This window comes from Mustela erminea, chromosome 12 (genome assembly GCF_009829155.1).
Source record: "Mustela erminea isolate mMusErm1 chromosome 12, mMusErm1.Pri, whole genome shotgun sequence".
Taxonomy (NCBI): domain Eukaryota; kingdom Metazoa; phylum Chordata; class Mammalia; order Carnivora; family Mustelidae; genus Mustela; species Mustela erminea.
In genome coordinates, this window is record NC_045625.1 from 30462317 (window position 1) to 30488649 (window position 26333).

Here is a 26333-nt window from a genome sequence, read left to right on the forward strand (position 1 = left end):
TATAGACGCGTGAAATTTTCTACAATCAGGTTTTTAAAATGTCACATACCCATCTCCCACATCCCTCATGTTCAACCATCATACCCTGCGCGGCTTCAACAACTACAACACAGCTTCCAACACTGCAATTTCAGTATTTATCAGAGATTTCCCAATAGCCCAAAAAAGCACCAATTCAGCCACCATGCTGGACAGTCAAATGTTCCATTTCATGAGCGCTATTCTCCAAGAGCTCAACTTTAAAAATCTTCCATACTAAGCACTTTCTTCCAATTTGTCCAGCTTTGTGTTGGTGCTGTGTTGCTGCTTTTCACTTTGCAGCCTCCATCCCTAGATGCCTGCCTGCCTACCTAGTCTTGGTTGTGTACTGGGGACACAAAAATGTACTAAAGGCCTCCTACAAATGACTGTGAGGACAAAAAATAGAAGCAAATGGGGGGGATACAAAATAGTTACATTTTGACCTCTACTACCCACTACTGCAACATTTCTCAACTCTTTCACAATTTGGATTTCATATTTATAACTCTAGAGAAACTCCTTCTTCTGCGATAACCAATGATTCCCTTGTCTTCAGATTCAATGCTTATCCTCTGATACCTTTATGTGACCCCTCCGTATTGGCTTCTGTGCCACTGCAGCATTCTAGGTATTCCCTGGAACCTGTTTCTGCTTCATCCTAAGCCTCCTCTCCTTTGTAGTAACTGTACCGTCTAACGGAACTTTCTACCACTCTTGATACGTTCTATGTCTGTGTTTCCCAATACAGTAGCCACTGGCCACATGTGGCTATTTAAATTTAAATTAATTGAAATGAAATTAAAGGTTTGGTTTCTCAGTCATCCTAGCCTTATCTCAAGAGTGCAAGAGTCTAAACAATGAAGCTCTATTATCTTACTCATCCTCAGGACTTCACTTATCTATCACCTCAATCTCCGAAGATTGCAAATTTATGCTAAATGAAGCCATCCGGAGAGTTCCACAAGCAACTCAAATTCCAAAATTACTCACCTCCACATCAACTTCTCCCTTACCTTACCTCAAACACATTTCCCCTCCCAACATCCTTAGTTTTATAAATAGAAACCATCATCCAAGTCATCTAAACTCTCTATCCCTCTAATCTAAGCCAAAGTCTATTCCCTTTGAATCTATCTAACAGATCTCCCATCTCCAGTCCAATATATATAATAATAAGCACCATCTTACTGATAGGCACTGTTCATTCAACTGGTTAACTTTGCAGCCTTATCTTTTTCAAAGCTATTAGTGATTCTCCACTGCCTACAAATAAAGTTTAAATTTCCTAGGACAACATAGCTTTTAAGACACCTCTTCCATTAGTTCTTCAGATCCTCACAATTTCCCACCAAATAGTAATCTCCTTTTCTGAACTCCCATTGCACTTTTAACCACATTTATAACAATAACAAATTTTTACTTTGTTAGAGGGTTATATTCATTTCTTACTAAACCAAAGGCTTCTTTTTTTTTTTTAAGATTTTATTTATTTATCAGAGAGAGAGAGAGGGAGAGAGCGAGCACAGGCAGACAGAATGGCAGGCAGAGGCAGAGGGAGAAGCAGGCTCCCTGCTGAGCAAGGAGCCCGATGTGGGACTCGATCCCAGGATGCTGGGATCATGACCTGAGCCGAAGGCAGCTGCTTAACCAACTGAGCCACCCAGGCGTCCCTAAACGAAAGGCTTCTTAAAGATGGATGTCATGTATTTGGTATCTTTCTACCCACTAACAGGGTCTGATGAAATGACGACTATGAAGTAGGCACATAATAAATTAGATCTAATTTCATTTGAGTTACAGGTCAATTCTTATGTATAAAGAATTTTCAGTATCTCAAAAGTGGCCTAGGCACTAAATTACCGCTGTAGTTTTATCAAAGGCAGACAAGTATTTAGGGCATATACAATTCCCCAAATTACCTTAAATATGAGTTTCTACCTACTGAAAAATAGCCTTCATATTCTGGTCATGTACTAACAGTATAGAGAATAAAACTACAGCTGATGTATTATGTCTCCTATGGGAATACAGGAGATTTTCTATTTTAAAAACAGCACTTGTATCAACATAGGAAACTGATACTTCAGGAGCTCATGGGATATAAATGATTCGGGTGTGATAGGATTCCAGTGAAGAAAATAACAAATTGTTCAATGATAATAAGTTATTATTTTTTAAGCACTTAAGAGTATGTCCAATACTGTTTCTAAGCGTTCAACATGTATTATTTAATTTTTTAAAGATTAATTATTTATTTGAGAGAGAGAAAGGGAGTAAGCATACAAGGAGGGGCAGGGGCAGAGGGAGAGTGAGAGAATCTTCAAGCAGACTCCCCACTGAGCACAGGGCCCAACTTGGTGCTTGATCTCACCACCCATAAGATCATGACCTGAGGCTAAACCAAGAGTCAGACATTTAACTGACTGAGCTCCTAGGAGCCCCTATATTATTTAATTTTTATAAAACTATGAGATAGGTACTATTACTATTCTCATTTTACATTTTTTTTCAAAATTAGGCATAAAAGGTAGATCACACATCTAAAAACAATTCTCCACTAGTATAATCTAACAAATGGGTAGAAGATACATGTGTGAAAGAGCAATTATATTTAAGTCTCAAACTAGGAGTCCCATGATCTAGACCTGCTTTAGTTCACTAGAGAGAGCCTCATAAAGCCTCAATGTTCCCCTTGGTCCTTAGGCCTCAGAGTAGTTTAAGAATCATATTAAATCAAAGAGCACTGGAGTTAATGTCAAGATACCTGGAATCCAATCCCTGCTGCTCTGACTTTTACTACATATAAGACTCTGTACCAATAAATCCTACAGTTTCTTTGAGTTTCATCCATTCTTTTGACAAGTATGGAGCACCTAAGTATGTGCCAAACATTCTACCAAGAGTTAGGAATACAAAAGTCAATATGACAGATGCAGACACAGTCTCCCGTCCTCACAAAACTCAGAGCCTAAAGGGGGATACAGACGAGTAAAAAAGACAATTATAATTAAAGTAGGTTAAGTATTTGCATAGGAGAGTATATAGAGATGCACCTAATCTAGACTTAGGGTCAAGGATTACTTCCCAAAGGGAAATGACTAAGGGAAAAGCTAAGACTGAAAGGATGAATATTAGTTAGAGAAAAGTTCCAGGTAGAGGGAATAAGGATCAAAGACCTGTGCACAGAGGGCAAGCATTAATAGTATATTCTAAAGAAGTAAAGAGGATTTAAAAAGCAAAGATGAGGGATCTTTCAGTGTAATATCTTACAACTACATGTGAATCTGCAGTATCTCAATCAAAATTTTAATTAAAGTATATATGAGAGGACTCTGTAAATTGAGAATAAGCAGCTTAGCTTTTTAATATTATTAATAATATATTCCATAATGTATTGCTAGAGAGAGCAAAGCTGGAATGATCATTATAATGGAAATAGAGCTACGAAGGACAGCTCATGACCGTATTTCAATAGTTGGCCGAAATCTGGAAAATCACGATTCAGTACCTTTCACATCTGGTCGATATGGTAGTCCATCATCTTTTTTTCCCAACAAACTAGTGTCATCTGTGTCTATAAAAGAAAAGTTTTCAGATTAAGACACACGGGATGTTTAAGTCATACCATGAAGCTCCCAAATATTCCAAATGCTCCAGTCCTTCCCAACTCTGTCCACTTATCTTGCTCACATTTCCCAGCATTCTCTTCATCTGTTGTGCCATTTCTATCTCAGGCCTCAAGGCACCCCAAATATATACACGTTCTGCAAGATGAACAACCTAACTTCATTTAGATTTCAGCTCAAATGTCATCTCCTTAAAAAGTCTTCCCTGTGCAAGCTAAAATAACACAGACCCTAAAGGCAAAGGATTAGCCCTCTCTCCAAGGGACAATAATCTCAAGATGTATCTCTCCTACCACTGTTTCTCCGGAAACATATCAGATTAAAATAAAGGTGGAATCTCAGCTTTGTTATCAGACAAAACTTAGATAGAAATGACCCCAGACTGTTGAACTGTATTTGGACTGGGAACACTGTACCTGAACCAAAAATGCATGTTGGGGGCACGTGGGTGGCTCAGTGGGTTAAAGCATCTGCCTTCAGCTTGGGTCATGATCCCGAGGTTTCAGGATAAAGCCCCGCACTGGACTCTCTGCTCAGTAGAGAGTCTGCTTCCCTTCCTCTCTCTCTCTCTGTCTACCTCTCTGCCTACTTGTGTTCTCTGTCAAATAAATAAAATCTAAAAAAAAAAAAAAAGTCAAAAATGCATGTTAGAAGCACAAGCTTCAGCGTCCCACTACATAGTGAGAAAGGAAAGGGAAGGTGTGATTAGGTATGAACGGAAGTATTACAAAAGGACCAAGATAAGAGGTAAGGACCAGGGGCGCCTGGGTGGCTCAGTGGATTAAGCCTCTGCCTTTGGCTCAGGTCATGATCTCAGGGTCCTGGGATTGAGTCGCACATCGGGCTCTCTGCTCAGCTGGGGGGCCTGCTTTCCTCTCTGCCTGCCTCTCTTCCTACTTGTGATCTCTGTCTGTCAAATAAGTAAATAAAATATCTAAAAAAAAAAAAAAAAAAAAAGCTAAGGACCAACTACTCCAAAGGACTCTAAATAGGCATCAATTTCAATTAGTAAAATTCTCAAGGCTGACCTACTTGAAGTTTGAATTTGCAAGTAGAACCATTCAATCATGAACCAGTTCTTCATAAAAGGCATTATTTCTCTAAGCTACTATTTCAACTTGGGCTCTAAATGCCACTCTATGAAAGAAAAACAAACTATGCACTTTAAGAGCAAGACTAGGTAGAGTGTCTACCTACAAGAGGTCTCTATCAGCAAATGGTGTGTTCTCCCACCCATATCTGATCTGCACCTGGAAATCCTCTGAGGAGCTTCTTGAGCATTCTCTAGTAGCTTAAAGCAGAGATACTGCAATCCCTAGTGTTGTATTTCACAAATAATTTCTTACCAGTAAAAAGTACCAAACTCTGGCTTACAACATTTTCCCCTCAGCTTAGATAAAAACATATCCCCTTAATAAGTCCAAAAAAGGCGGGAGGGTTGGGCCTTGTAAGCAGGAAAGACCTGCAAGTCTATGACAATGTGTCGGCTCTTGTATGTTTTAAGTTACTAGGAAATAACACATTATCCTAGCCCATATGTGTATTACTAAGGAACTTGAGAAGTTCTGCCTTTAGTGACTGGATATTTCTAGTTGAAATGGAAAACAAAAACAAATTCTTAGCTGGCATCGTGGCTCTAAACTATGACAAAAAGCAAGAAAAGAATTTTCTTGGTAAGAAAGAATTTTAAACTGAAAGTAATAAGTTTTCCTTACATTCTATAACCTCACACCAAAATCTCTAACAGTACAAAATATGTAGGGGCAAAAACTACTGAGAGAACGTGAAAACAAAGTGAACTTTTATGCTCTAGGAAAAAAATATGAATATATGGTAATGCTTGTACTTTTACTATAATTAAAATAAGTTGACTATTAAACAGCTATAATCATTACTATAAATTTGAGACAACCATTAAGAACTATAAATGTATCGACAAGTCTATGTTAGGAAGGGCTTAGTAACTACTTGATCAACAGAAAAGCATCATTTGAGTCTTAAGAAGATGAAAATAAATGAAAAAAAATCTGAATTAGTAACAACAAAGAAATTCTAAAATACAAAGTAATAGAAGAAACAAATAGAACATCAAAGACTTCTCATTTTACAAATATGGAACACTACTTAAATGACAAATAAGATTTCAGACACAGAATATTAAAGACAGGTCTCTGGATGAGTAGAATGGATTTTACCTGTGCAATGACCGAGATGCCTTATATCAATTTGTTCTTGCTTTATACAAGATGCTTCTCGAACAAAACAAGGATTGTTGTAGGAACTCCCATCAGAAGCACACACAGGATTAAAACTGTAGCCACTGCAATCTATATTACACACACACCTGTTGGAAAAGACAAAAATTACTTATATTTACAACAAAAGTATTTCACAGTGCTGTATTTCTCATTTTCTTCTTTTCTGCTTGCTGTTAACAGAAGTCAATATATTGTTTTAAGTCACTGATAAAAAAAATTAAGCGAAGTGAACGTTCAGCTAACAATTTCTATCAGGTGATAATTTAGAGATAATTTCATCTGGATATTATTAATCCAGTTGTTTCCCCAGAATTTTCATATCTAGATACAATAATCAAGGGATGTCAAATGTCCACAATGTTAATTAAAAAGCAACATGCCGTAGTGGAAAGGGCACAGAACCAAGTCAAAAGTCATGAATCTAAATCTCAGCCCAACTAATTACTAGATTTGGGTCCAGATTCTTCCCCTAAGTCTTAGTTTGATCTGTAAAACAGAGGTTATAATAATATGCCAACCTCACCAAATAACTAGAAAGACTAAAAAACATAATTTTATATGAAACATGTAAAATGAAAGCCCTCCAAAGTGTTTCTGGCTGCACATCTACCTGTATTGCTGAGTGTCCCCTCAACACTGACACTGCACAAGAGATCCCAGGCATGATCACTCCTCCCAAGAACAAAAAAATCTAAATCAGAGTATAAAAATAAGAAAAAAACCAGGAGCACCTGGGTGGCTCAGTCAGTTAAGCCTCTGCCTTCAGCTCAGATCATGATCTCAGGGTCCTGGGATCAAGTTCCACATCAGGCGCCCTGCCCAGCAGGGAGCTTACTTCTCCCTCCGCCTCTGCCTGCTTCCCCCCACCTCCCTCCGCTTGTACTCTCTCTCTGACAAATAAATGAATAAAATCTTTTAAAAGATAAATAAATAAAAATGAAATTTAAAAAATTTAGACTCTCCTGCTTCCAGCAACACTGTAGACTCAGAGATTATGCTAAGCTTCCCACTGAAAACAAAAATTACAGGAAAAGTATTTTAAAATATTCTCTCAAATGCATTCATAAGTTGACAAGAAATCAAGGAATATTCAGAATAAAAGTTATATGAAGACAGGAATACAGAAAGGTCAACTGAGCTGGCTAAAGCTGATTTTTACCTTGAAAAGTGTTTACTAAATTGGGTAAATTCAATTATCAACTTTTGTAGCCTTGCAGGCCTCTGGGAACAGAAGACAAACAATGCTGACCTACCTAAGATGGGGAGTTTGAAGACCCTGGGAAAGCTGGAACCTCAAAAAGCTACAACTCTCAACATGAGGGGAAACTAGAAATGAGTTTCCATATTCCACAGGGACTACTTAAAGTGGGAAAGAAAATGCTGTGTTGAGCCATGGCACTGAAGAGAGGGAAGAAAGACATCTCCCCTGAGAATTGAAAGCCACAAGCCAGCCCTCACATGGGTAATTACAACTTAAAATACTACTTGGGTGTTCTGAAAAACCTCAAGCCCAGAGTTTATTTTAAGAGCCAAGGACTGGAAAGGCCCCTAGGCAGCTGACAGAAGCAAATGCAATCTCCTTTGGAGAAACCAACTTTATTATCCTAGACCTCAAACATTTTCCAAGATACACTTGTGAGAAAAAAATAAGTAGATTATACTCACTCAGTCATATATCTACAACAAATAAGCAAACAAAACACCATGAGTAGAACAAAATGATCTGAAAATGAACCAAACAGGGGTACCCGGCTGGATAAGCCAGTGAAGCATGCGACTCTCAAGGGTAGAAGTAACTTTAAAAAAAAAAAGAAAAGAAAGGAAGGAAGGAAGGAAGAAAATGAACCAAAAAGAATTTCGAATAGGTAAGAATGTATTATTAGAAAAAAAAAACTTGGGGCACCTGGGTGGCTCAGTCGATTGAGCATCTTATTCTTCATTTAGACTCAGGTCATGATCTCTGGGTTGTGAGATAGAGCCCTGCACTGGGCTCTGCACTGGGCGGGAAGCCTGCTTGGGATTTCCTCTCCTCCTCACACTCTGCCCCTCCCGCTCCATGGCTTGTACACTCTCTCTCTTTCTCTCAAAAAATAAAAAATAAAAGGAAATTTAAAAACGCAATAGACAGACTTAACAGCAAATTAGATAAACAAAAGGTGAGTTAGGGAACTGGAAGACAAGTCAAAGGAAATTAACTCAAACCACAGCAGAGAGTATAGAGGTGGTACACAGGGAAAAAAAGATGAAGAGACATGGAAGACAGAAGTGACAGAATTTGGAAAACTTGGACTGGACCTCAAGAAGGAGTAAAAGGAATGAGGCAAGGGCAATATTCTCAGCAATTCTTTGTCAAACTTTCAAAAACTAAAAAAAGATACTTATCTAAATATTCAAGAAGCCTGATACATTCCAAACAGGATTATTAAAAAGAAATCTAGACAAAGAAATATCACAGTGGAATTTTACAGCAATAACAAAAAAGAATATTTTAAAAGCAGCCAGAAAGAGAAAGGTTACTTTTAAAAGAGGTAAGAATAAGAGGGACAAGTGTCTTCAAAAGCAATACTGAAGCCAAATCATTTATAGTCAGACAGTGAAATAATGCCCACAATGTACTGAGATAAAATAGAATTCTATATAAAGACAAATATCTTTCATGAATGAGGGTAAAATAAAAGTAATTTGGAAGAAGTAATAACTTAAGAGTTTGTCATCCAATGGCTAACAGTAAAATTAATCATAAAGGCAGTTGAACAATGATCTCATAAAGAAGATCTGAAATGCAAATAAAGAACAAAAGCATAAATACATAGGTAATATTAACAAAGCTAGCCTTGCAGGGGCCCAACAATTTCACTGGTAGGTAAGGTCCCTTAAAATCTCATATACATGTGCACCAGGAAATGTAAATAAGAACATTCAGAGCAGCATTACTCATGAGAACAAAAGACTGGAAACAATCCAAATGTCCATCAACAGTAAAATGCACTGTAAAAGTCCAAAAATTAAATTCAATAAGCAGTGAAACTGAATGAACCATGTGCATTCACATGAATGAATCCCAAAAAGGTAATTGCTAAGCAAAAGAAGGTACATAGAGAGATGATTCCATTTTATACAAAACTCAAAATCAATTAAGAGATTTATCATATGTGGTAAAACCATTTTAAAAGCAAAGAGAATGCAGGATACTAGGTAGGTAGAGGAAAGATGCAGTCAGGGAGAACATCAAAGGGCAGCTGTGAAGTACTGATAATATTCTATTTCTGATTTGGGAGATAGGATTCACAAAACTTTGTTTCTTTTTTGTGCATCAAACCAAGTGTGTAAGTTTTCAGGCATTTTTAAATACATATTCTATTTCACAATTTAAAAATTTAGGCACCAGAAAAAAAATTAACAATTCATATTTACTAAAGTCAGAAATGGCTTTTACATTTCAGCAGGCGTGTGGGGATTGAGAATGTGACAGAGACCACATTTGGTCTGCAAAGTGTAAAATATTTATCATCTGGACCTTTACAGAAAATCCTTGCTGACCCCAGCTTGACGGGATATAAGGGACCAAAGTTGGAATGGCAATAAAAGAGAAAAAGTGGCTAATGAAAGATTACAGAGCTGTTTCAAGAATAAGAAAAGGCCCAGCAACAAAGGCAAGATACCATACCAATCCAATGAGAAGAAACAAGTGATTCAGCAGTGGGCACTGAGCACAACTGTGACTGACTGTAGGAGAAACTTAGCATTCCTCGGCGAGATGGCACCACTGCAGGTCAGACTAAGAACTCGGAGAACAAACCATGGCTACTGCTCTCAATGGCACACGAGGAAAGAAAATAAAATTACTATGCCAAGGAAGTCCAGCTCAGTGAAACCATGAGCAGAGGAGGAAAATATTAGACTCCAGAGGCTGCTGACGCTACTGATTACAGCGATTACAGCTGTTTGCACACTGACAGCAATGAGGAGGGCAGGATGCCCAAAGCATAGGCGTGTGCACTAGGGTGGAAAGAAATCACTTCAGTAAATGTGCCAAATTCAAAACATGTAACAACCATTTACTCTGCACCCACTGTGTGAAAATACTCACCTTTGCTTTACTTAATCCTGACAACAAATAATTATAAAAAGAGAAGATGAATATGAACAAAGGTAAAAAGCCCAAGATCACAAGACAAAAACACTTCAAGTTTTTTCTCAAGTCTTAAAAAAAAAGGACTTAAAATGATATCCCTAGGTGTCAATTAAAGAAGTTAGAAAAAAAAAATAATGAAATATGTCCAGTGAAAACAAAAAAGAATGGAAAAAACAGAAGAATGGATACAGATACGTGGGGATATAGATACGGATATGTAGCTAGATCTCAGCAGAAATAGGAAACAAAGTTACAAAGAAAGGATCCATAAAGCCAAATCTGGCCCTTTGAAAAGACTTCCATATCTACAAAGGAGGGTAATCCAGAAAGAGAGAAAAACCCATTAGGAATGAAAAAGACTACATCCGGTGGGGATTATGGTTTAACAGGTGATGAAGGGTTATTATAAGACACTTTAAGACAGCAAGTTTGAAAACTTAGGTAAAATGAGTAACTTTTTAAAAATACTAACTATCGAATTTAACTGGAACAAGACATAGAAGCTGAATGGTATTTTAATCATTAAAGAATTAAACTGGTTATCTAAAAACAAAAAAAGTTCTTCAAAGACAGTTTCAGAGCCAGGTGTCCTTTAAAAAGAAAGTTTATGGGAGTGCCTGGGTAGCTCAGTCATTAGGCACCTGCCTTTGGCTCGGGTCATGATCTCGGGGTCCTGGGTTCGAGACCCACATCAGGCTCCCTGCTCAGTGGGAGGCCTGCTTCTCCCTCTCCCACTCCCCATGCTTGTGTTTCCTCTCTCTGCCAAATAAATAAAATCTTAAAAAAAAAAAAAAAGAAAGAAAATTTATGAACACATTCATTCCAATCATTCAATAAATAGAAAAATCTATTCTTACACAAAGTCATCCAGAGAATAGAAGGAATACTCCCTAACTCACCTTCTAAAGCCACATAAATTTTTTTAAAAAATCAACAAAAGTAACAGATTACAACTCACTGAATAAAAACGAATAAAATAGGAAGTCTCATTCTTACAGCAGACTGAACACCAACCAGTATTTCACAGGCACAGATACTGTAATTATAAAACAGCAGCAAGATATGATTTAAAGAATTTTTAAAAAGGAGCACCATGAGAACAAAGATCAGCTCATAGAAATTAAAATGACAGGGATGCCTAGGTGGCTCAGTCGGTTAAGCACCCAATTCTTGATTTCAGCACAGGTCATGTTCTCAAGGTCATGGGATCAAGCCCTGCATCGGGCTCCTGACTCAGTGAAGTGTCTCGTAGAGATTCTCTCCCTCCCTCCTTCCCTTCTTTGGCCTCTCCCCTGAACCGGGACCTGCTTATTCTTTCTCTCTCAAATAACTAAATAAAGCTTTACAGCAGAGACAAAAAAAACTCAAAAAAGGGGAGGTAGATAAAGTTGAAGAAATCTTTCAGAAGGCATAGCAAAATTTTTAAAAAATAGAAAATGGGAGAAAAGGTAAGAAATTAAAGGACTAGTCCAGGATGTCCAATAACTAAATAACAGAAATACAAATAGAAAAGAGAGGAAAGGAAGTCATCAACAAAGAACTAACTGAAGAAGGGGTGCCTGGCTGGCTCAGTCAGCAGAGCATGTGACGTATGATCTCAGAGTTGTGGGTTCAAGCCCCACATTGGCTATGGAGATTACTAAGGGAAAAAAAATTTTTTTTAAAGCTAATTGAAGAAAATTTCTCAAATCAGAAATAAGTAAATTTCTAAGAAAGGGTGTAACAATGTAAAATTCCACTATACTGACCAAAAGATTCTACACACTTCAATAGACAGAAAACATCTTACAAAAAGGATCAGGAATCAGAATGGCTTCAGGCTTCTGCAGCAATACTGGAAGTTAGAAGACAACACAGCAATGCTTTCACAATTCTGAGGGGAAATTATTTCCCATTTAGAAATATGTACTTGAGAAGTTATAAGTATTAGGTGTAAGATAAAAACAATTTCAGGGCGCCTGGCTGGCTCAGCCAGTGGGGCATGTGACTCTTGGTCTTGCAGCTGTGCGTTCGAGCCCCATGCTGGGTGTAGAGATTATGTAAAAATAAAATCTTTAAAAAAAAAAAAAAACTTTCAAACATTAAATCTCAAAAGTTTTTGGCTTTTTTTTTTTTTTAACATCTTGTACCCTTTTTCAAGAAGCTACTGAAAAATAGACTAAAATAAGAGAGTAAAACCAAGAAATAAAAACAAAAATACAAGAAGCAGACTATTCCATACAGAAGGGGAGGCAAATTAATTTCTAGGATACTTGTGGGGTAACAAAAGATATATTTGGTCTTTGTCCCCCACTCCTGGCACAGAGCCCCTAAAACTCTTGGAACTGTCTGATAGATGGGAGAATCTTTTTTTTTTTTTAATAAAGATTTTATTTATTAATTTGACAGAGAGAAATCACAAGTAGACTGAGAGGCAGCCAGAGAGAGAGAGAGAGGGAAGCAGGCTCTCCGCTGAGCAGAGAGCCCGATGCGGGACTCGATCCCAGGACTCTGAGATCATGACCCGAGCCGAAGGCAGCGGCTCAACCCACTGAGCCACCCAGGCGCCCCAGGTGGGAGAATCTTTTATATGCTAAGGGAATGACTCACTGTGGGACTCACTGTGGGAAAGAAGGGAGGGACCAGTTTGACAACAGAAATACCAACCACGGTAAAGTCAGAACTTCCACTTCCCACCCCAAACCAACCCACCTGACTTCTGGGAACAGGGAAGAGAGAGAGGGATTGGAGATGGAGTTCAGTCACCAACGGCCAATAATTTAACCAATAATGACACCGCAATAAAAAACTTTGAACAGGAGCATTCCAGGTTGGTGAACACACCCACGTGCTGGGAAGGTGGTGCACCTGATACCACGGAGACAGAAGAGAAACTCCTCAAGACCCCTCCGGACCTCGCCCTCTATGCCTCTTCATCTGGCTGCCCATCTGCGTCCTTCCCAATAAACGGTAAGTGTAGCGCTGTGTGTCTTATGTGCAAATTCTGAAGCCTGAGGGGAGGTTGTAAAAACCTCCAAGCTGGAAGTATGCTGGGAGAAGACGCAGGGAACCTCACTGTCAGGTGGTGTCTTGTGGGTCTGTGCCTTCATTCTGTATCATCTGGGCTAACTCCAAGTGGAGAGCATCGGAAGTGAACTGAGTCGTGGAACAGCTGGTTGGTAGAGGAGAAGTAGAGAACTGGTTGTTGTTGGAAAAGATACAACACAAGTTAGATACCAGGGTGTCAGCTCTATTCGAAGGCAACCAGTCCATACTGAACAGCTTCACTCTGCACAGTCCTATCGATGGCTGTGATTACCAATTACTAAGAGGTCTAATGCCCCTATGCCCTTCTTAGCCAGGGCACAGAATGCCCAGGTAAGCCTGCTCCAGACTCTGATCCACACTTGGCTCATCTTTACCATATGGTGGTGAAGTGTCCCCACTCTTCCCCTCATGTCCTACTGCCTCACTCTGAGCACACTCATTTAATTGACTTCTGAGAGCTAGAGGTCAGCTCTGGCAAGATAAGAAGGAGAAAACACAGAGCAGGCCCTTCTCTGACCACGTCCCTGCCAGTCATCCATACACGGCAGCACCAGAATCCTGCCAGGTGTCTCCTCTATGAGAAGCCCTGGGTTCCCCAGGACTCACTCAAGCTCTTGCCCACTGACGCCCCCGAAGGGAATCTTGTCTCTCCAGGAAACTGAAAGTCAGATTCTGACTCAGAAACCATTCCATGTATCTTCTTTCATAAGCTTTTATGCAATCATGGCACTACAGCCCTTTCCTTCTACAGCTGGGCTAATGCTCCACACTGGTAATACAGCAATGTTCTATTTTATACTCTAGGTGTTAGGTACACAGATGTAGTATTCTTTGAATTGTGTACATACGTATGCCATATTTTACAATAGAAGTTTTAAAAAAAGCACAGATCAATATGCACAGTGTAGGAAAGAAAGAGAATATATGTACCTTCTTGCTTGTACACGCATAAAACAATCGCTGGGAGATTAAATAAACATCACATGACTGCCTCTAGTAAAGACACCTGAATGGCTGGGGAACGGAGGCAGGAAGCAGATATTTTACTATGAAGCCTTTTAAAGCTTTTGAGTTTCTAACACCGCAAATTTCAAAGGCATGAATGCATACCTACATACACAAATGAATTCAATGACTTCTATGATTTTTGCAAATCACAACTCTAAGTCTTTAAAATAGGGATAATACCTCATAATACTGGTGAAAGAACCAAATAAGCTTTTGTAAAAAGCTCTTTGAAATCAAATACTATGTACATATGAAAGCAGTATTATTATTATTGAAAAAAAATCTATTCTTTCCCTTCCTTTCTCTTCACTTTATATAAAAAGTGTTATTCCTTCTTGATATAGTAAGTTTATTTAGCAGTTAAGAAAACGCTGGCTTAACCAGTGTATGTGGGGATGCCTGGGTGGCTCAGTCAGTTTAGCGTCTGCATTTGGCTCAGGTCCATGATCTCAGGGTTCTGGGATCAAGCCCCATACTGGGCTCTGTACTCAGCTGGGAGTCTGCTTCTCTCTCTCTCTCCCTTTCTCTCTCCCCCTCCCTCTGCTCATGCTCACTCTCTCAAACAAATAAATAAAATCTTAAAAAAAAAAACCTAATTCATGTGAAGTTGTTTAGATTTAACAAACACCTATGAAGCCTGCAAAAAGTTCAGTACAATACCAGTCTTTTCATGTATATTAAATCCATACAATGACCCTGTGTGCAACTCTAAGTGAGTAATAAAGCCCTAGTGTGAACAGCCATGAGTTCAACAAAGACCTACAGAGGGATACTACAACCCAACCTTATGGCAAGTTCAACCAGTATAGAAATCAGCAAGACAAAGTCCCTGTCCTTAGGGAGCCAACCATCTGCTAGTGATCCCAACAGCGTAAGTGCCACGCAGAGGTTATTTCTCAAGAACAAGGAGCAACACAGGATAAGGTCACCTAACTCATAGGGATTGTGGAAGAGAGCAAGGGAGGCTTCTGGGAAGAGGCACTGACTTGTGACCTGAGTCACACCTCATCCAAGTCGAGAAGGAAGAGTGGGAATTAGATAGATAAAGAGAGATGGGACTCCAGGCAGAGGGAATAAGAGGCAAACTATCAAAGAGTAGCACATTATTCAGAAAACTGCAAAAGGTTATGGGGATATGGTGTTCTGCATTTTAAAAACAGACCTCTCAAAGGAAACCTTTACTGGCAGCTGTGTAGTGTTGAGTAGTAGTAGGAAGGCTCTGTACTGTAGTAGGAAAGTATTTCTGGATGAGGAGCCTGTATTGCTAACACCCAGCTTATATTATGTATAAACTAATATTTAATAGTGTTGTTTTCAGTTATCAGAAGAAAAAGAACAACCTATAATTATTTTTCCATTATAATCTAAGGGGCCGGCATACGAATTTATTAAACCTAAATAGTTTTAGAAGTCTGTATTCTATATATCCAGAAGGGCAATGTTAAATGACAAAAAACTACTGTCACCTCTGGTTAGGAAGAAATAAAGAATAGATAATGGAAGGAGAGGAACTTCTTTGGTTCTTTTTTTAAAAAGTCTATGTGGCATCCAGAAAGGAAAACATAATGGAGGACACACATGTATAGCATCACTTTCTCGGCTTAAACCAGAAAAAAGATTTCCTTGCACCTACTGAGAGAGACTCATCAGACTGTGACACTGACCAGCCATCTGTGTCAAACAGAAAATGGTCCCACAATGGACAAAGATGTCCAAGCAGGTAGATTAACTGTTTATCAATGTTGTCTGTCACACTGCATACCTACAATGATTCTCCGAGCAAATCTGAAATCTCCCATCACTCAGGGAAAGAGAATCTCCAAAAAGATTGACATCAAAAAGGCAGGAGAGCAGGGACTATTTCCACAAACGGCATCATACACGAAGTTCAAAAGAAGTAATTCGAGGACTTTTATAACTCATCTGTATTGACATTATGCCTGATGATTCTACCTAATCTCAAACTATTCGTGGGTAGAGACTTAGGTCAGGACTATAAAGGTACTGATGTGAAGGAGTTTTAGGATTATCTGGCCCCACTGTCCAGACAAACAACTGATGGCCATCCTACAGCAGTCACTTCAGCTTTGGCCAGATTAGAAATGCTGTTTAGAAAAGGAGGGGTTGCTACAAACATATGGTTCAAGAAATACAACGTGCTCTAAAGCAGGAGCTGTTTCCAAGTTTTAAGACTAAACAGATCTGGGCTGAAGCCTTTATTTGTTGGTGCAAGACTCTGAGGCTCTTCCTGCCTCCATCCTAGGAGCCCATACAGAAACAGGGGCCAGAAACTCAAAGCGCTTTGCAGTCAAATGCTCTACCACTGAGCTATACCCCCCAAAGCGCTTTGGAATGCTGAGCCCCCCACAAGGAGAACAGCTGTTCTGCAGACTTCCACAGTACTGTGACAGACTTTACGGGAATGAGAAATAAAGTTCTGTCAAACACCCCCTCCCTCCCCCCAAAAAAGTCCATCCACTGTACTTCACAATGGTCACAAAAGAAAACCAAAACCTCACCTTGGGCGGGGGGGGGAAGGGGGGGTCAAATTTCTTGGAACCTCACAACCTAGCTCCAGGTATAAATTCAAAAGGGAAGCATCAATAAAGATAGCTATCATTAACCCATGTGAACACCAAGAGTGTCACTGGAGAGGCACAATGTGCTTCAGGAAGGAAGAGAGGGAAAAAAGCCTTTCAGAAGCTAAAACTAATTTAAATTATAAAATAAATTAGCCACTGAGCAAACAAGAGATAAAATACATGCTTTATTTATTAATAAAGGCTATACACTTCACTCAGAAGAACCTATTTACTCTTTTACATTGAGAATTTATTCCTACATTAGACACCGTTCCTATAGATCTATTATCTCCTATTCTGGGAAAGAAGAGAAGCAAACTTAAAAGCTGGGGTCATCTACACTCAGGTTCATTGTCAAAGCACCTTAACAGTACTCAGAAGCAGTGGCTAAGAACCTGAGGTGGGAGAAGAAAATTATTTTCAAAGAACCCAAAACACAAAGCAGAATGCAGCCGTAAGCTCAGGGACGAAGCAACCACCGCTGAGAACATCAGGGTGTACACAACACATTAGAAAAATCCCTTGTCGTTGGACCTGTGTTCTGGGCAACTGCAAGCCATTCAGCCTCTTCTAAGACCAGCTTCACTTGTAAAATCAGGATAATACTTCTTGCCACCAGACAGAACTGCCCTAAAGAGCTGAAAAAACAATTTATGTAACAACAGCTGAAAAATCTAACACACTATATAATATGAAACACTAAGACAATATATTTAAATAAATTTCCATTTAAATGGCTAAATAAAAAATTAGCACTTCTCTTAATAAGCAAAGAATTAAGTTACATACCACTGATCCCACAAAATGCTAGGGTTGTTTTCTAAACTAGTAGAAAAAAAAAGAGAGAGAGCTTTAAAGCAAGAGATTTTAGCTGCCCTAGGAAACCAGATAGGGTATAAGCATTTCTTCTAATAGAAAACACATTTCAAAATGAGAAAAAAAATACTCCAGGGGCGCCTGGGTGGCTCAGTGGGTTAAAGCCTCTACCTTCAGCTCAGGTCATGATCTCAGGGTCCTGGGATCAGCCCCACTGCTCGGCAGGGGGCCTAGCTTTCCTTCCTCTCTCTGCCTGCCTCTCTGCCTACTTGTGATCTCTGTCTCTGTCAAATAAATAAATAAAATCTTTAAAAAAAAAAATACTCTGGTTTCTCTTCAGATCGCATAAATCTTTCGCCTTTTACAAAATGAGAAAAAATACTTTTAAATGAATATCCATAACTAAAAGATAACTTGAAATATAATATACAACATGAAATGTATCAATTATAGTATCGAGGAATATTTTTCAAACTATAGGTCATAATCACTAGTGGATAAAGAAGTCAATTCTGGGGGCGCCTGGGTGGGTCAGTGGGTTAAAGCCTCTCCCTTCAGCTCAGGTCATGATCTCAGGGTCCTGGGATCAAGCCCCGCATCGGGCTCTCTGCTCAGCAGGGAGCCTGCTTCCTCCCTCTTTCTCTGCCTGCCTCTCTGCCTACTTGTGATCTCTCTCTCCCTGTCAAATAAATAAATAAAATCTTAAAAAAAAAAAAAAAGAAGAAGAAGTCAATTCTGGCATTTTTTAAGGAAATTGGATAGAAAATATTAGAGTACCTCACATTTAATAAAGGTAACTATTATTTCATACAACTTTGTTTTACTTAATATGTATTATTACCATGTGTATACATACACACACAAGTGCTAGGTCACAGTGTAAATCTTGTTCTTACATGGAGCTGTGGTTAAAAACACCTAAAAGTCACTGATACGAAACAGATAGGCATGTGGCCTTCTAGATGGCAGCTAAGGTGTAAAAACAAGGAATTTAAAAGCAGCCAGTAATGAGAGTGACCAGAAGAAAATAAGGAAAGGAAAGTAATCTCAGCTGGGATCAGGTTGAAGAGGGCAGTGTTTTTTAAAAAGTCATCAAGCATCAGTCCTTGGAAGTAGGAAAAGGATAACAGCATTCCTTCTGGGAACCAAACAGGCTAATGGCGGGGTGGGGAGAGGGGGGGACACAACGGACGACTCTCCTGGAATTTAGTAGAATCTGCCCCATAAAACCTCTGACTTTAATACTTACTTTTCTCATCTGTAAAGTGTAAGGACTAGGCTAGAAGATAAATTTTAAGATCCTACTCAACCTTAACATTTTCTGATTCTGGTAGAGTTTATAATAATTAAGCCATGACATGAGTACTTATTTTATAACTATAGTTTAAACTTTTAATTAAAAAATTAAATAACATCTTCCTAATAAACAATGGGTGCTTTTATATAAAAATCAAAGCTGGGTGGCTACGGCTACATATGGACATCTCTCAGTTTTGCCTACTGAAAAGGTTTCGTGGGCTGGGTCAGAATTACCCTTAGGCAAACTAAACTATGCAGCTATTCACCTGGAAGTAATCATGAAAAACCCACAGAAGGTGCCCAGAAGGAGTTAAATAACCTCCTTATAATTTCCTCGGTACTGAAGCACCTGGATGGCTCAGTGGTTTAAAAAGCCTCTGCCTTCAGCTCAGGTCATGATCTCAGGGTCTTAGGATAGAGCCCCACATTGGGCTCTCTGCTCAGCAGGGAGCCTGCTTCCCTTCCTCTCTCTCTGCCTACTTGTGATCTCTGTCAAATAAATAAATAAAAAATAATAATTTCCTCGGTACCACAGCCCACTTAAAAGTTTAAAACAAAAATACAATAGCCATTGAGGTATGCCCAATTGTTAAACTCACTACAATCAGTAGTAAGTGTTCTATATATAAAAGATTAATGTCCTAAAATATCCTTCTGTCTTCTTCCATTGTAGGATTAGCCATTTTAGCTTAATCACTTACCTAAATTTAGGTAAAGGTACCAACTGCTTCCTTAATGTTTTCCCATTATTGCACCAATGTCCTGGCCTGGACTTGGCCGCCTGTCCCAGTCTTCATGTTCCCTGGCTGGCTCCTCAGCTTGCATGCTCCTTTCTACTGGTAAGCTCTTCCCTGGTCTGTGCCCACTTCCTTATGCTTAAAGCCTGTTATCTGCAAAAACGTTGGCTGCAGGTCCTCAGATGCATAAAATGAATTTTGTACCTGCAAGGAAGTTACTCTGACTGGGCATAGGGTACATATTATATTATGAGGTGGTGTTCCTAGAAAGATGTATATTCTACTATAGAGATGTCATATGTGAAGCTGCCTCTGAGACTAGATGGAAATTGTTCTACTTCCAAGCAAAAGATCTCTATCTCTTTCAATTAAGGGATGAAATATGAGAGCAGAGAAATGTCTAAAATAGGACTGGAGAGAGCTACCATCAAAGGAATAAGAACAGATCAACAGACCAAGCCAATCAATCAATCACCGACAACTATTTTGACTCTGAACACCTTTATAGAACAGTCCTGAACGAAAACACTTTAAAGAACAAATCTCTACAAAAGTAGACACACACACCCCCCAGTACATCATCATGCCATACCATTAGCACAAAGCAAGAAGAGGAGCACATAACATCTCTTGTCTGTTCTCTCTGCAAGTCCATATCACTCATCATTTCTTTCCTGTTGTGCAGACCCACATCTACTTTGGAAAACATGTACTTCCCAATCAAGTCACTCTGACTGAAATGGATGGACACATGTCAACCCCAAGGGACCAACATGTAGAAACAGAGCAAATGCAACTTTTGCTAAATTCACTTTTTCCTAAACTTGTCTTGTGCCAATTCTCACCACCTTTAAAATATATACCAAGTAAATTATCAGACATTAATTTTACCATATACCACCCAAACAGCCAATTTTGAACCATAATCCTGAAAAAGGTGCGATCCTGATTTTCAAAACTCCCTATGGGCATTAATGCTAATTAAACCATATTACTACTATTCAGTGAAAGACCTGAATATGTATTTGAGGGCTGCATAAAAAACCTAGGACCAGAAAACACACAGTGAAAATATGTGTGAGTAAGGAAGAAAGTGCAAATCTCTATAAAATAAGTGTTTTAAACTATCCACTAAGGGGAAATTAGGGATGTGAAGATCCATGTGGGCTATAATGTCCTGAAGTCAGCATTAAAGCTCTTAGAATCAACTACGCAAAATGCAAACACTGCGGGGGAAATGAGAGGTTGAGAATGGGAATAAATAAACAGGAAGAAACAAACATAACTGTGTTAACGATGTCAGTATTGTTGCTCTTCACCCCATACCGTCTGAAAATTGGACAGACAATGCTGTCCAGCTACAAAACCCACCTTACTGAAGGCTGAATATGAGTGAGAAAATAAAACAACAACAGGTCAGTCTGTGAAAATGGGATTTCTAAAAATATTTTACTCATTACACAATAATTACTATATCTCAAATTCTGGATTTTCCTTTTATGGAAATACATGCAAAGTTTTTACATAAAAATGCAAGTTAAGAAAAAGAGAAACGTATTAATACTAGTAGAAAGTATAATGGTAGGAAAACTCAGAATAAAAGTATTTTTGAGGAATAAAATTGGCACTTAGGATAAAATATATAAAACTGTCAATAAAAATAAAGGGAGAGGTAAACCTAAAAAAATTATACATGGATTCTCATTCTAAAATACAATACTTTAACTTAAATAGCTATGATATTATATCAACATAAGAGAAAAATTAATACAAACACCGTTAAACAAAAAAATATAGAAGGCACATATAAAATACCTAGAATCAGGTTGAAAGATCCCTCTCTACAATATAATAGTGCTGATGATTAACTTCCAAGAAAATGCATCCCTTTCCCTCAATCAACTTACCCAACATTTTCTGCATCTTCATCACACTCAGCTTTATATTTGCAAGGTCCACACTTGGAGTGTTTTCTGTGAACTTCTGCCCCTGACCCCTCCTCTTCTGTTTAAAAAGAAAAATTAAATTTTCAAGCAAAAGTTGGGTTCTTTTCCAGGTAAGCTTCATGTTTTCAGCAGCCATTATCCTATTTCTAAGGAAAATACACCTGAGCTCTTGAAAATAATCACTTCCAAAATCTATCAATGCTTGTGCCCAAAAATGCTGCCAATACAGAGTACAACATAATCCATGAGGAAAATAAGTATTGGTACTAGCAAAACAATCCCTTAACCTATGTACAAAGATGCAATATAGGTTTTGACAATTGTCTTTAGAAGAATTATCACATAACATTAAATACGAAAGAGAGGGACGCCTGGGTGGCTCAGATGGTTAAGCGGCTGCCTTTGGCTCAGGTCATGATCCCAGCATCCTGGAATCGAGTGCCGCTTCGGGCTCCTTGCTCGGCAGAGAGCCTGCTTCTCCCTCTGCCTCTAGTCTGCCACTCTGTCTGCCTGTGCTTGTGCTCTGTATCTCTCTCTCTCTAACAAATAAATAAAAATCTTTAAAAAAAAAAAAAAAGATTTAAATACGAAAGAGAAAGTAAAACATGGGTAATAAATTTGGTCCAGTGATTACCCTACTGAAATAGTGTGTGCGATGCTGGTCAGCAAATAAATGATTAAATGCAACAGAGTATAACCACTTCTTCACATCAGTTTCAAACCTGCCTTTCTTACTCTATTAACAACTAATTCCAGAATAAAAAATATATATATTTATCTCCAAATCTGTGAAAGGAAAGGGGTCTCCTTATGAAAGACTTATCTCTTTTCCTACTTTGCCACTTAGCACGCCATAAGTACCCAGTGCCACTAAGTACGCCATAAGTGTGGGTCTCCTACGATCCAGCACAAAAAACCGTGCATACCTCTAAGTCCCCAACTCCTATCCCACATTTAAGGGCTTCTACATTTGTGGGGCTCAACTAAAATGGATCCTACCCTGATCGTTTCAAACTGGGCAGGGAGCTCTGTTCTGAGAGCAATTTAGGGATTCAGCTTTCTCAAGGGATCTCCCATTCTGGTTTGGAAAAGAACAACTTATTCAGGGGGTGTCAATTAGTAAAGAAGATAGGAAAAGGAAAAATCCATAAGCCTAAAATGGCTCAGTTTGGTAATACTTCCAAACTTTCCATTTTTTTAGTGTCTGCCTACACTTTAAGTAGAAATCTTACCCCAAATTCTTATGAATACTCCCTGATTCCAGAGAATCCTATGTATTTCTGAGGCTTTGGTATGGACACCCTGAGCTCCCTTAAGTTTATGTACTAATCCGAACAAAGCACTTGGCCTTTCTAAACTCATATTCCCTAAAGAGAAATTGTCCACCTTACATCCTCGGAGCAAGATATCCAGTATTTACACTATTTACACAAATCTTGACACAAATCTTGACATACACAAAACTTCCACTTCTTTAGTTTAAGAACAATTTCCTTACTGAATATCTGACCACAGGGATTAGACTACATGATCTCTCTTAAAATCCTTTCCAGCTCTCAGGTCTAGAATTGATGGCCTGATGGTCCTTCACAAGGGATCATGAAGCCTCTGCTTGAACATGTCTATTTAAATCACATCTTATTATGGGATATAGCTTTAATTATTTTTCCCCTCTGAAACTGTCATCCCATTTCTTCTATTCCCTAAAGTGACCTTTGAAGTGCCTTCCAACTCTGACATTTTAGGATTCTATGAAATGTGGAAGTCTGCAGTAAGGTTTCGATAGTATCGAAAGGATGATTGTAATTTTCATCTGTTTAAGTGTGAAATTTTACTAGAGTAAGTTTTCTTTGAGTGGATCTCCACAGTACCTCCAGCTTTATTTTGCATACCGTGGATACTAAGTATGACAGCTTCATTAGAGTTGACATAAATTAATCATTCTTAATTCCGATCATTTAGACTAAACTCTTGTTAAATGCTATTACCAGATGTTACTTTTTTAAACAGAAGTGATTTATATATCTGTAAAATAAAATTTCAAAACACAGATTCTACTACACTTATTCTGCAAGCCTTCTCTTTGCCATGCACAACTCGATCCAGAGTTTTATAATCCTAAAGCTTGAAAATTTCTTAAGAGCAAAAATTTATAAGCAAGGGGTGAGAGATTCACCAATACTCCGATGCAACCCAAAATCATCTGTGGGGATGATCCCAAGGAGAAGGCACTTTGGTGCAATCTCAAATTTAACAGGAGTTACATTTCCGCTTTTTGTGTCAACAAAACTTTAGCAAAAATAACCGCACGATACAAAGTGCCTAGGGTTGCGAGTGATGGCTAAGAGTTTCTTTCTGGAGTAATGAAAACGTTCTAAAATTGATTGCGGTGATGAATGCGTAACTCAATGTACCAAAAGTCACTGCACTGTATACTTTAAATGAGTGAACTGTATGGTATGTGAATTTTACCTCAATAAAGCTGTTCAAAACAGAAAATGACAAAAAACAAACATCCTTTAAGGGGTACTTGAAACTTACCTCCTTCTCCAGATCCAGAGCCATTATCTGAGAATAAAAACAAACAGTGAATAGAAATATTTTTGCTGGAAATTTCATCTTATCCAATGGTAAAATTTCCTATCAAAAATCAAACTGTCTGGGGCGCCTGGGTGGCTCAGTGGGTTAAGCCGCTGCCTTCGGCTCAGGTCATAATCTCAGGGTCCTGGGATCGAGTCCCACATCGGGCTCTCTGCTTAGCAGGGAGCCTGCTTCCTCCTCTCTCTCTCTCTCTGCCTGCCTCTCTGCCTACTTGTGATCTCTCTCTGTCAAATAAATAAAATCTTTAAAAAAAAAAAAAAAATCAAACTGTGTAGGGGCGCCTGGGTGGCTCAGTGGGTTAAGCCGCTGCCTTCGGCTCAGGTCATGATCTCAGGGTCCTGGGATCGAGTCCCGCATCGGGCTCTCTGCTCGGCGGGGAGTCTGCTTCCTCCTCTCTCTCTCTCTGCCTGCCTCTCTGCCTACTTGTGATCTCTCTCTGTCAAATAAATAAATAGAATCTTTTAAAAAAAAAAAAATCAAACTGTGATGGGTGCATGGGTGGCTCAGTTAGTTGAGCATCTGACTCTTGATTTCAGCTCAGGTCACGATCTCAGGGTTGTGAGATCGAGCCCTGCATTGGGCACCCTGCTCATTAGGGAGTCTGCTTGAGATTCTCTCTCTCTCCCACTCTGCCTCTTCCCCCAAACCCCCACTCACACATGTTTGGGCGGTCACTTGCTCTCTCGCTCTCTAAAATAAATAAATAAATCTTTTTAAAAAAATCAAACTATGATAGGAATTCTCATGTAGCTTTTTTGTTATTTTTTTTTAATATGGAACTAAACTGTTCTTATATACCTATTCCATGTCTTTCTCCAAATAGAAATTCCTTGGACACACGATCATCTATACCTCATACATCTGTTGTAGCCCATTTAGGAAATATGCAGGTGCCTTACACAGAGTAAAGGCCAACAAACACTGTAAAGTAAATGGCTAGATAAAAGTAATTTTAGGGGTGCCTGGGTGGCTCAGTGGGTTAAAGCCTCTGCCTTCGGCTCAGGTCATGATCCCAGGGTCCTGGGATCGAGCCCCACATTGGGCTCTCTGCTCAGCGGGGAGCCTGCTTCCTCCTCTCTCTGTCTGCCTCTCTACCTCCTTGTGATTTCTGTCTGTCAAATAAATAAATAAATCTTTAAAAAAAAAAAAAAGTAATTTTAATTAACTCACTTAAAAGGAAAAAAAATTAATTTCGTTAAAGCTTGAGAGGTATAATGAATAAACTACTTTTATTAAAAAGGGAGGAAAAGAGCTTTGGGTCTTGCTCCAAAAATCTTAATGAAATCTGTGGACAAAGGCCAAAAGCCAAAAGGTAAGAAAAAGCCTCAAGGTTTAAAAGGGAAGAACTTCAGAGCTGAGGTTTTCAAATTACTGCTAAAATTAGCTTCGTCTAGGAAACTTAACCAGAAGGACTCTCATCAAGGTGTAGGTGAGATACTCATCACTAATGAAATTTAAGAGCCTCCATTAATATTACCAGCAAGAAGTCAGCCTAAAATGTAATTAATATGAAACATTTATTTTATAAATCCTTAAAAGGCCAACATATGGTGTAGAGCCTGTTACAAAGAGGGTAATGCTATAGTATCATCAGCATGATATAGTAAAAAGCAGAGATAGCAAGTGATGCACTTGATGCACTTTATCCAGCACTTTCGGGGGGATGGGGGAGAAACATCCTCAAGAACCCACTTCAGTTCTTCACAGAGTTCCCCAGAATAGGAGATAATGCCCTTCATAATATCACTCCTTCCCCTTTAATCTCCTTCAGATAACAATCGAATTCCCAAAACATGGTAGAAACAGGAGGAACAAGAAAAATACATATTTTTTGTAATGTCTACTGTAAAATCTTCATGCGATTTTATAAAGTCTTATATTGTATTCAATTTTGACTGATCATAAACAATTACATCTAAGTAAATAAGGAGGAAAAGAAAGATTGGAAGAGCAGGAAAAAAAAAAAACACAAGAAGGGAACTCAATTTAAAATTGTTTTAGGACCAAACTTTTCTTAGCAAAACACTCCCTTTTTCCTTCTATTCTACAAATATTGACTGAGTACATATTAAGTGCTAGGCAATATGATAAATGCTAGGAATAAAATGATAAATAAGAAAGCCCCAGTGCATGAGATACTCACGCGCAACCAGTTTTCAAAGCATCCCCATACCTTCTCTTCCCTTAGTGCCCTTAAAAATTCTTTTAAAAATTAAATATCATGACTCCCCTGATAATGAGATTGAATTCTTCTTGTAGATTGTGTTTTCATTGCAC

At 38.7% G+C, this 26333-nt stretch overlaps 1 protein-coding gene across 3 annotated transcripts in view; it reads right to left on the reverse strand.

Moving 5' to 3' along the window:
• The window catches only part of TMEFF1 (transmembrane protein with EGF like and two follistatin like domains 1), an 86652-nt gene that overhangs the window by 23004 nt on the left and 37315 nt on the right, over positions 1-26333 (reverse strand). For all 3 annotated transcript variants that reach the window (XM_032306965.1, XM_032306967.1, XM_032306966.1), the window contains exons 4-7: positions 23997-24023; positions 21417-21513; positions 5843-5991; positions 3530-3595 (exon numbers count right to left, since the gene is read on the reverse strand). In XM_032306965.1, the coding sequence (XP_032162856.1) occupies positions 3530-3595; positions 5843-5991; positions 21417-21513; positions 23997-24023 (339 nt within the window). The remainder of the gene's footprint in view (positions 1-3529; positions 3596-5842; positions 5992-21416; positions 21514-23996; positions 24024-26333) is intronic.